Consider the following 11,064-nt stretch of genomic DNA (forward strand, 5'->3'; position numbering starts at 1 on the left):
CAAGACCTAGCAACATCCTTAAACATTCCATGGGTTGCCTCACCTTTCTTCCAAAGATGGTACACCCTCTTTTCAATATAGCACAAATCATAAAGCTGTTAAATAATGGCCCTTATGTATGTTACTGGTGATTTTGTGCCTTTTTTTTCCCCAGGTGACAGTACCTTTGCCAGGATCACAAATTTCTTTGCCCAACTTTGGATCCACAGCACAGCCACTCATTGCCCTACCCCAGTCTCTGCAACCACCACTACAGCACACACCACCGCAAGCGCAGGCTCAAAATCTGAGCAGGCCTGCACAAGTAACCCAGCCCTTCAGAGGCCTGATCCCAGCAGGAACACAGCACAGCATGATTGCTGCAACTGGAAAGGTAACCACATGCGTAAATGCACAGCACAAAAAGGAATACAAAGCTCAGCTGAATGCTGCTTTGTAGAGCCAGCATTGCAACATGTGCTGACTCTCGAATCTCAAAATCTGCCTTGGTTTTAAAAGGTAGGGAGGGGAAGGTAGAAAAGCTGGTCAAGGTTAGTTCCTTCGTGTCTGGGTCTGTGCATTTTGGGAAAGTTTAGCTGAGATTTTGTAGCTAACTTGATGCTAGTCCACTTGCACTGTAGGAATACCTGTTTTGATAATGACTTTGTGGAGACTAGTAGAGTATTTTGTGCAGAAGCCCAGCAGAAAATAGTCCAGAGCCATTGTCAGAGCTGCAGGCAAACAAGGATACACCGCCAGGGCTGCTGTCTGATTCTGCTCATCCCTGTGCTTGTTCCTTTGTTTGCTGTACAGCATCAGGTCTTCCCAGAGCAGCAAACTGGAGTTTTAGGAATTTCAGTGAACTTTGTATCATCTGTGACCTTAAACTGGAATTCAGCTGTACTAACATTGCTTGGAGGTCTGCTTCCCTGAGTGGCACAGCAAGGTGCACATAGAGAACTTAGCATTGCATGCAAGGCAGGAGCTTTGAGAAGTTAAAAAACCGAAACCGCCATCAACAGGGCTGGTCTTGCAGCTGAAGAAAATTCTCCAGTAAGGAGGTAACACTGAAGCAGTGCAAGAAGCTGGAAGTATTCAGGAGGGAAATCTCCTCTGCTTTACCTGGAACTGATGTGATAGTTGCCAGTGAGGAGATGTGTGGAGCTGCCTTAGATGCAGTCAGAGATTTACACGCAGCTGCGGCTTTTGGGTAGTGTGCAGCACAATGCAGTTGCAGCATACTTTCAGGCAAGCAGTGGGTGATAACATGGGATGTGAACACAACTAAGTTGTCTGATAGACACAGCAAGGTCTTTCCCCAGCTCTGGGAGTAATCTAGCTCTGGAGCTGCATCTGAAATCCTGAAGAGTGTGTGGCCTCGATTTTAGGGTGCTTTTGAATATAAAGTACCCTGTTGTCCCAGTGGCTTACAGCTGTGATAAGAAAAATATCTCTGTCTTGGACACATCCTGGACAATAATGACAACTAGAATTCCCCATCTCCTAGGTGAAAATTTCATCCTGTCACCCACTAGAGTATGTGGTGGGTTTTGTACCATGCACTTTTCTGGCTTCAGAGGATCTGGCCAAACTTTCTCACCATTATTACTTTTAAAAGCCCATCTTCCAAGCTGCAGTGGCATGTTTCTTGCTGCAGTTGTCTGTGGAAAGTGGTCACTTGTTTCAACAAGAAATTAAGAGCTGCAGTACGATGATGGCCTTAGGTGACAGCCTTGCCCTGTGTTAAGGGTTCCTTCGTGTTCCTGCTAAATAAAGTCAACTTAAACCAGCCCCCACGTTTAATCTATTGATGGTTGATGTTGTGCTTGATAGCTATGTGTGGAAAGATACTGTTCCCGAGACTAATTTATTCTGTTGAGTGTATCTGCAAAGCAACATGGAAGATTCATTGTTCCAGTTACAGATCAGAGCTGTTTTGCATGAATGACAGCTCCATTTTTGCTATACTTTTGGTGTTTGGGGTGGTTGTTTTTTAGAGATGGAATGGTTTATAGCATTCTTCAATATTTATCAGGATTATATCTTGATATTTTCATGTGGTATTTGAAATGAGAAAGGCAGTTTCAACTCTGAAACACTTTTAGGGCCGAATACCAGATTGGAAGGGACCCCAAGGACCATCTAGTCCAACCTTTTAATGTAGGGAGGTCAAAGTAGAAAGCCAGCAACATTGCTTGAAGTGCCAAACCACGCAGGGAAATTGTAGGCAGGAGGCTGACAATGTGGCTTTCATTTCCATTGGAAGCAGAATATACTTTGTCAGGTACTTCCTCACATATTGGGGAAAATGTGAGGTCAACAAGCAATTAGTAAATGTAATTTGTCTTTGAATTAGAATGGATGTGTTAATTGACATATTTTTCAGATATCAGAAATGGATCTGAAGGCCTTTGGAGGTGGCATTGATGTTAAACCTGGAACACCGCCAGTCACTGGTAGAAGTACCACTCCGACCTCCAGTCCTTTCCGGTAAATCCGTAGTCATCAAATCTGCTGTAATTGACCAGAAGCGCATAGCTGAGAAATAAAACAGTCATGATTTATTTTAATTAAACACAATTAAGTTATGTGAAATGGGATTGTACCAGGAAAACCCAGAAGTGGCAGGGAAGATGTACTTCAGGGTAGGAGTTTATCTGAACTGCAGTGCTCAAAGTAAAAACCCTTCCAGGCTTACTCCGCAGCTGTGGCAGCAGTGGTTGGATGACCGAGCGGTGTCGCAAGGTCCCTGTAAGCTCCTTGGAACAAAAGCTGCTAGGGAAGTTAGGAAGCTGTGTACAGATTTGCTTGGCTGACAGAGCTAACAGCGTTTTTCTCCTGTGCCCATGCACTTCAAGGGAAACAAGGCTGACTGCTTGTGGATGAAGTTAGTAGTGGGCTGAAGGAACTTGAAAATGGAGTTCTGCTACAAGATAGTTTTCATCTTGAAAGCTGCACTCCTGTGTGTAGTGACTGTGTTTGGTGGCTCACTCTGGCAGACAATAGTGTTGATGGCATAAAAACAAGAGTTTTAACTCAGTACTTCACCTAATTAAAAAGTGAAGGGATGAGGAAGAAGAAACTTGAATTGGGAAGCTTGCCAATATTTAGGACAGCTGACTCAATGGCATCTTACATGCTTCTAGCAGCTACAGTAGGGCTTATCATAAGCTTTTGCTCTTAAGTGTAGAGGTGCTGGCAAGATTAACAGTCCAGCAGATCTGAGGAGTTCAAAGCGAAACCTGAACAGAGGCTTCTTTAAGCTTACAAAACGTTGTTGTGTATTGAGTTCAGCTGACTTGCTTGCTGCCGGTGCCCTGATGCTGATGTTAAGTGTATCACCTACACACCCTGCGTGAGACCTGCAAACCAGGCTCCGTTTCCTGAAGAAAGCTGACCACTCTGTTTGGTGCCCTTCCCCCAGATAACCTTTCAGGCTTCATTTAATTCACAGTGATTCAACACCTCTTAAAAGTATTAATAGAGATCATGGGGGAGGGTTTTCTGTGGATTCTTAAAATCTGTTCAAGTGCATTTTGAAATATTTGACAACAGGTCAGAGTGGCAGCAGCTGGTCGTGGCAGCTTCTGCTGCGCATGCCTAGTGCCTGTGGTGACAGGCTCTGAACCTGAGATCACAGACCACACAGTGTAAAGGAGTAGGACTGAACGTAAGATAGCAGGGATGGGAAGGGGAACACGCTTGACAGCAGTGTTTGTCAGCAATGCTTTGGGCAGAGGTGTGTTTCATACAGACTTTACGCTGGAATCTCGCCGTATCCATATTTCTGTTTATGGTTTCTCATTGTATTCTTAAGCTCTGAGTTTATTTGCGTTTGATACTAACAGTAGAAGAATATTTGATACCAGCTTCTCTAAGAGATTATTTTTCCCACTCCGGTGTTGAATTTCTAGTTAAGTTGTAACTAAATGTCCTCTGAGTGAGAATAGCTTGATTCTAAATGGTGTTCCTTTCTTTAGGGCCAGTTCTACAAGTCCTAACAATCAGTCCAATAAAATGAATAGCATTGTCTACCAGAAGCAGTTTCAGTCGGCAGCTGCTGCTGTGAGAATGACACAACCATTTCCTGCACAGTTTGCACCACAGGTAGGTGACTGGTGACCTCCTACAAAGAGATCAGTTTGTATGACCTGCTAACTAACTCTTGTGTTTCCTCAGGTTTTGTCATGGGGAGATACAAAATGGAATCCTTAAATGAAATGGCATGAGAAAACTGGATTTGAGATAAAAGTCCAAAAACCCCTCTGATCGTGCTAACCAATAGTGCAGAGTTGATGGTGTCTCTAACTTTGGGAGCTCTGTGCACACCAAGGAATTGAGTGTAGTGAATGGTGTAGAGCAGGCAGGTGTTCTGCTGGCTCCTCCATGCAGCTGTAGGGTACCTCATCCTGCAAAACCAGATTGTTTGGGGAAGGAGAGAAGCTTCATGTCTCAGAAGGGTCCCAGTGCATATTTTAAATGCTTAAAGACAAAGCAGATGTGCAATTGTTTGTCTGAGATGCAGCTCTGAAGTAGTGATTGAGCAGTTCAGGCTGGAAAGGGTCTCTGAAGGTCATGCAGTCCATACAGAGCAGGGCTGATGGCAGAAGGTTTGGTTCATTTCTGGCATTGCAGGGAGCACAGCTTACAGGGGTGGTGCATTCTTGTTTCAGGTGACTGTAGCCAGGGTGCCAGGAAAATGTAGTCTCTGTGAAAGTGTAGGAGATTTCTGTGTCTCTTAGCATTTGGAGTGTTTGACTACAGGACTTGATTGTTGGATTGCCACCAGCAGAAACTACCTAGACTTGCAGGGCTTCTCTCACAAGTGACTCCTCCTCTGCCTTGCATGGCTCATCTTCCTTATTACTTGCTGGGTTTCAGTTGCTGGTCCTACTTTCAGGCACAGCAGCACCACAGGGCTGTTTTTCCCTGGAGTTCTTAACAGCCTGTTTTCTTGTCCTCAGTTGGGCAGCAGAGCAGCAGCTTTTTTCCCTTGAAGATAATGCCAACGTGCAATCTAGTTGGCAGTTTTCTAATTGCAAAATGTCTCTTCTTGTTGTTTTTCCCCCACTTAGATCCTCTCTCAGCCTAACCTGCTCCCTCCATTGCTCAGAGCCCCATATACTAACACCTTCCCAGCGCCCCTTCAGAGGCTGCCAGTAGTACTGCATAGTCAGAGGCCGTCGCAGATGACCACAGGCCTTATGAGCCACCCTCATTTACCACGTGTGGCCAGAGGGCTTTGTGGATCAGTGTCTGGAGCCAGAGGCAATCAGGCCCAGGCTGCGATGAAGGCTGAACGAGACATGAAGGTTAGTATTTGAACAGCAGTGCTGTGAACACCAGTGCAGTCTTGACAGCTTGTAGGACAGGAATGTGTCTGCAAATCATGTCTTAATTACAATGCCTCTAGACCCAGAGCTGGTAGTCAGGCCTTCAGCAGCTGAACAGAGACCTCTTCTAAACCCTGGGGGCTTTTTAATAAGACCTTTAGACTGAAAAAAATGTAGGGAGCATTCCTTTCTCAAGTGGTCTTGTACTCAGAAGTTGTGAAGCTGCCACTGCTCTCAGAGGGTGTCTGACAGCTAGGTGTCAGGAACCTGGACTCTGTCAATGAGTGATGAAACCTACAAATCTGGCTGTTGGCTCCCATTTCGCATCTGCCTCCCCAGCTCTGAGCAGCAGTATGAACCGTCCCATTCCAGCCAGCCTCACTCCCTGGTGACTGGAGATTGACTTTATAGTGGTTTGAAATGCCTAGGATGAATTCTCTCTGTGGTAGAATGCAGTAACTTGCTACAGTCCACAGAAGAGGTGGCTGCATTTCAGTACTAGGTGATGTGAGATATCAAACTTGTTAAAGCACTTTGGGACCCTTCAGGTTGAAGCAGACTCAGGACTGCAGTCTGTATAGGGACACCGTTGTACACATTGCCTGTTTCTGCTTGTTAGCTGCCTGTAGATAATAACAAGGGCCTCCTTCATCTACTGCCATTCACCATAACCCATGCACTGAAGTGTAAAAGCAGAAGTGTGGTTTTCTCTGACTACGTCTGGTTGCAGGAGAGTTGGTTACCCCTTACATGCTAGGTGTTTGGTCCATTTAGTTTTCTGCCACCAGCTTTTGCTAGCTCACTGGGTGATGCTTAGTGTATTGCCTGAGTCTCTCTTAGGAATTGAACCTAGCCAGCCATAGCAAACATTAACACATAGCCCTGGGTTTCTGAAAACAGAGTGTGAGTTATTCTGTCATGCTTGGTTACTTCTGAGCCAGTCTTCCAGTCTGCTAGCCCTAACCTCAGGGGATGGCTACAGTCCTTGCAAAATATTTCAGGTGTCCATCTGACACCAATAAAGTCAGCCTGTTGCTGCAGTGCTGGACAGCAGAGCTCACCAGTTGAGTTACTTGGAGCAACTACATGGTATTAAAGCCAAAACCTCTTGTTCCAGGCTTTTACCGGTTTGTCTCATCTTGTCCCTCCCTCTCAGCCCTGCTTTCTGTAGAAACATATAAGACACTTGAGGAGGTACCCAGAGGCTTAGTCTCTGTGGTGTAGTTAGGGCTCTTTGCATTAAGACAGGGCTTTAAAATGGTATAAAAGGTGCTTGACTGCACTGGCAAAATCCATGCAGCTGCTAAAAGATCGAACTCTTAGTGTGCCCCCTGCTTGGCTGAGTCTGGGCAGGAAAGCGGAGTGCTTGGTCTGAAGCATCTGGTCAGCACACTGCTTCTAGTGAAAGCTCCAGTGCAGGACTGGCTGAAACACAGTGTGAAAGGCTGAGCTTCCCAGGCTCAGTCAGGGTTACCAGCAGCATTCAGCAGAGGGATCTGCAGGAAGCTGGGCAGCTGTTTGTGCTGCCTGGACCAAGCTCCCAGTTTCAGTGGTTAGCAGATAAGGCTTTGGCTTACCTACAGCACAGCCTTGAACCTGCTTCACTTGCACATCCCTGTCGCAGGCTCAGAAATCTGCATCTAGAACAGGGAGAAGAATGTGCTCAGACCAGATGCTGCTGCTGCTGTGGCAGCCCCTGTGCTTGGGAAGTCCAGAGCATGCAACAGGGGCAATGGCAGCTGCCAGGGCCCCAACCACAGCGTCAGGGCATGGGCAGCATGCAGATGTAGGCATCTTCTGGTTGTGTCTGACCCTTACTGGGGAGTGAAGCTTCGGTTTTGAGGCTGCTGTAGGCATAGTTAGCACGTTTTAAGCTGTGCGGTAATAATGGCATGGGAAGATGTTAAATAGTGCTTCAAACTGTTGGCCTTGCTTCTTTTTTCTGAGGTGAGGATTAGGAAGAGCAAGGGAAGCCTAGGCATGACATTAAGCTACTACTGAGGAGCCAAACTTCCACATGTTGTGACATCTTGGAAAGCAGCTGGATGGACAGTACGTTTCTAGAAGGTCTGGCCACTGCCGTCAGTCCTTCCTCTTTCATTTAGGGAATACTTTGGTGCAGTCACTGTTCTCCAGTGCCTCTCTTCAGTAAACATGTTTTCTCCCTTCCCTTAAGGCAAAGCAGAGAGCAGAGGTACTTCAGTCCACCCAGAGATTCTTTTCTGAGCAGCAGCAGCAGAGCAAACCCATAGGAGGCAAAGCGCAGAAGGTGGATGAGAACGGGAGCAAACCCACAGAGGCGATCGCTGACTCTTCAGGAGTCTGCCAGGACAAAGCAGAGGAGAAAGCTGCCCCCACGCCTCCTGCCGCAACCAAGCCTGTTAGAACCGGACCAATCAAGCCTCAGGCAATCAAAACCGAAGAAACAAAATCTTAGAGGCTGTGTCTCCATGGAGGTGGGGGAAGGGAGAGGGTAGGTGAGATGACAGCAGCATGAATATTGTAGCCCAAAGGGCAAGACAGCAGTCCTCTCTCCCTGGAGGGCTCTCAGCAGCACAGAGGGACACAGGGGCTGCTGGCAGTTCTGGTGCAAACTGCTGCCTGTCCAGCTGAGCTGCTGGGTTCTTTGGGCTTGTATCTCCTCTCAGCATGAAGGCTGCTTTTGGCCTGTGCACGTTCTACACGTGTGTGTGTTTGGCTTACACACACCCCTGTGCTTCCCAAGGGGAAAACAGTTGAGAAACAGAAGAGTGGGGAAGAAGGTGCTTGGGGAGGTGTGTTCCTAGCTGATGAGATGAGTAGTCTTACTTTTTTCAGGCTCTGATCTTCAGCTGCTATTTATCTTTTTATAAATCCATGCAGATCTGAAGGTGGTGCTGGGCCAGGCCATGTGTGTGAAGTTTGTAGTGACTCGTAATAAAGTGAGGGACTCGCAGCTGGTATTTTGCCTTTGCCAGGCAACCTCTGACCCCCCGCAGCACAAAGAGTGAGGCTGATGATGTGGAGTTTCCCTCGGAAGGCAGTGCTTTGCTGGCTGCTGCTTGGATGACAATTACTGTATCTAGATCACCGTATGAAAATGCTCCTTGGCCACTGTGCTCTCTCTGCCCGCTGCCCCTCCGTCGCTCACCTCTGGAACCGAAAGGTTCATTGCATCAGTAGTCAGGTTTGTTCTGCTCACCTCTCTCCAGCCGTCTCTCTACCATGCGAGTGATCTTTAAACGGTTTCCAGCTTATGTCTGTATACAGCAACGAGCACTTAGAGCTGTGCCACAAGAAGAGAAACCTTACCAGGTGAAAGAGTTTTTCTCCAACGGTGCATTCTTTCTATCAGAGCTGCGTCGCACCACCTCCTTGCCCACAGTGTGCTGGAAAGTAGAATCAAGTCAAATCAATGCCTTTTTAATTGTACCCTCTAGTATTCTAGCTGTAGGACAGTACTGTATGATACTTCTGTGAATGTAAGATACCCTGTACCTGCTTATGATATGTAGTAGTGACTGTGCTATACTGGAGCTGTTTTTAATAATGTTACTCTAGAGGTTTTTTTCCAGACAATGACTGAAAAAAGCTAATAAAAAGCACCAGGTACCACATCAGTAGCAGAACTTGCTGGGTTTCTTGCTGGGTTTCTTGCTGGGTTTCTTGCTGGGTTTCTTGCTGGGTTTCTTGCTGGGTTTCTTGCTGGGTTTCTTGCTGGGTTTTTCTCTTTTCTTTGTTTCTCTTTTCCCTTTTTCTTTTTTACTTTTTTTGGAAGGAAGAGTGAGTTGAGAGTCTAATGTGTATAATTTTGTTCAAATGACTGCAGAAGCTGGAAAGGCTGTTGCTGCTATTGATGCCCTAGTGAATTGCTGTTGGTTATCTTTTTATATAAATATATATATAATTTGAATTTTTGGAAACTAGCTGTGATGTCAACTTTGGAAAAAAAAAGTATCCCACTTGTAGTGTGAGTTGGCATTGTACAGAAATTAACAGCCATATTGGTCTAGAAATGTTAAACTTAATTTTTTTTCCCATTTGTACAGGGGTAAGGCACTGTATTAAATATGTATGGTCTTATTTACATGGGTTTGATTACAGAACTAATAAAGTATTCTCTAAATAACGCTCCCGGGGTCATCTCCTGATTAGCGCAGCGCTGCGGGCTGCAGGGAGGCCACCCAGGCGCCATGCACCGAGCCCAGAGCATGCCCTGCAGCTGGGAAAAACAGACTCCTTCCTGTTTCACCTGGCCTTTCCCATCTTCTCCTCCAGTGCAGCTCCCTGAGGACACTGCTCTCTAGCTCCGCAAGGAGGCTGTCAGTTGTGATTGCAAGTCAATCTGTCTTCAGCTTACTGGTGAGCTGCCTGGTGGTGGAGGTTTGCGCTTTCTTTTGTAGAGAAGAGCTTCTCATCAGAGACCAGGGTGAACCCAGCAGGATGCTATCATTTTTGCTGGTGGGTGACTGCAGGTGCTGGCTGCACAGCAAGGGGCTGCTCAAGCAAGAGGTTTCCTTGATGTGAGCCTTCCCATGGACACGGGAGGCTTCCGTGTGCTCTGCCGAGCTGCTCCCTTTCCACCTTGGCAAGCAGCACACAGATGCTATCACAGTTACCGACTTGTGCCTCTCAGCATGGGGCAGTACCAGGGGCTAAGCATCCTGGCCTGCAGTTTTGGGGCTGAAGGCATCCCTGGCTCTCTGCCAGAGGGAGGGTAAGAGGCACCAGAGAGAACTTGGTTCATAACAAACACCAGCAACCTCATGTTTGGTCTGAGAAGTAATTCCTGCCTTGAGAGAAGAGGCTGGCTTGCACTCACCTCAGTGCAGGGGAAAGAGCCAGCTGAGGGTGTCGGAGGGGCTCTGCAAGCACTGATCTCTCTTTGGCTGGGGGTGTCGCTGCCAGCCCCGTGGTGGTTCAGAGCAGGCAGAGCTGCTCATGCTTGGCTGGGGGGGAAGTGGTGGTTTGGCAGCACCAGAGGAGCTGGAGCCCTCTCCTGTCAAGGCTGGTTCTTTCGGGGGGTTAGAACTGCAGCAATACAGAGTGCTGTAATCCTGAAACGGAGCAGTGGACAGGAGTAACCTCTGAGCAGGTGACACCACAGGTTAATGGCCTTTTCTACAGGAACTGTACAAGCACAGCTGTGGTAAGGGCTTGGGGTGAGGAGGATGAAGGCTGTGAAACTATTTTAATCTATACATGTGCTGTGAAAGTGCATTATGCTGCTCTTCCCCTGTTTTGAGGTTGTCTTCTGCCTGCTTCATATGGGAGACTCCCTAAACATGGGAAATGTTTCACTGGACTCTCCTCTTTCTAAGGAAATGCTGCTAAAGGACTAAGCTTGAGTTCTCCAGTAAAGATGTAGAAAAGTCAAATCACAGAATGTTAGGGGCTGGAAGGGATCTCAAAAGGTCATCCAGTCCAACCCTCCTGCTGAGCAGGATCACCAAGAGCAGATCACTCAAGATCCCACAGCCAGCTCTGGGAATGTACCAATCTGTTGGCTGTTTCTTGTACTGAGCAGAACAAGCAGGCTGTTTCTGCAGAAACTTAATTAAAAGCCAGTGCTGGAGCACTTAGTGCATCCAGATAACCCAGCCTTGATGTGTGCCTCTCCAAAACGGCCCTGAAACACCCTGGCTGCCTCGGAGGCCAGGTTTGAGCTTTGTCACTGACCTCAGTTCATTGGGTATTCTGACATTTAACCAGCAACCTTGCTCCTGCCCATTTATGCTGGGATAGATCTTGCTGGTTTGATTTGAGTGGGATT

The 11,064-nt window shown here is 47.0% G+C and overlaps 1 protein-coding gene across 13 annotated transcripts in view; it reads left to right on the forward strand.

Annotated features, from left to right (window-relative positions):
* The window catches only part of PRRC2C (proline rich coiled-coil 2C), an 80,902-nt gene extending 71,482 nt beyond the window's left edge, over positions 1 to 9,420 (forward strand). For 7 of the 13 annotated variants that reach the window (XR_010990634.1, XR_010990638.1, XR_010990636.1 and 4 more), the window contains 6 exons: positions 155 to 373; positions 2,366 to 2,469; positions 3,960 to 4,086; positions 5,055 to 5,291; positions 7,260 to 7,364; positions 7,489 to 7,552. Coding sequence is in view for 5 of the 13 variants with exons in the window: in XM_068164626.1 (XP_068020727.1) it covers positions 155 to 373; positions 2,366 to 2,469; positions 3,960 to 4,086; positions 5,055 to 5,291; positions 7,489 to 7,749 (948 nt within the window). In the remaining 8 variants the exon portion in view is untranslated. Of the gene's footprint in view, positions 1 to 154; positions 374 to 2,365; positions 2,470 to 3,959; positions 4,087 to 5,054; positions 5,454 to 7,259; positions 7,365 to 7,488 lie in introns of those variants that run through there. The other 6 variants (XM_068164622.1, XM_068164624.1, XM_068164625.1 and 3 more) reach the window with 4 other exon arrangements.
* The last annotated feature ends 1,644 nt before the right edge of the window (positions 9,421 to 11,064 follow it).

This window comes from Melanerpes formicivorus, unplaced genomic scaffold, assembly GCF_026170545.1.
Source record: "Melanerpes formicivorus ecotype bairdi unplaced genomic scaffold, bMelFor1.0.p_v2 SCAF_81, whole genome shotgun sequence".
Taxonomy (NCBI): Eukaryota; Metazoa; Chordata; class Aves; order Piciformes; family Picidae; genus Melanerpes; species Melanerpes formicivorus.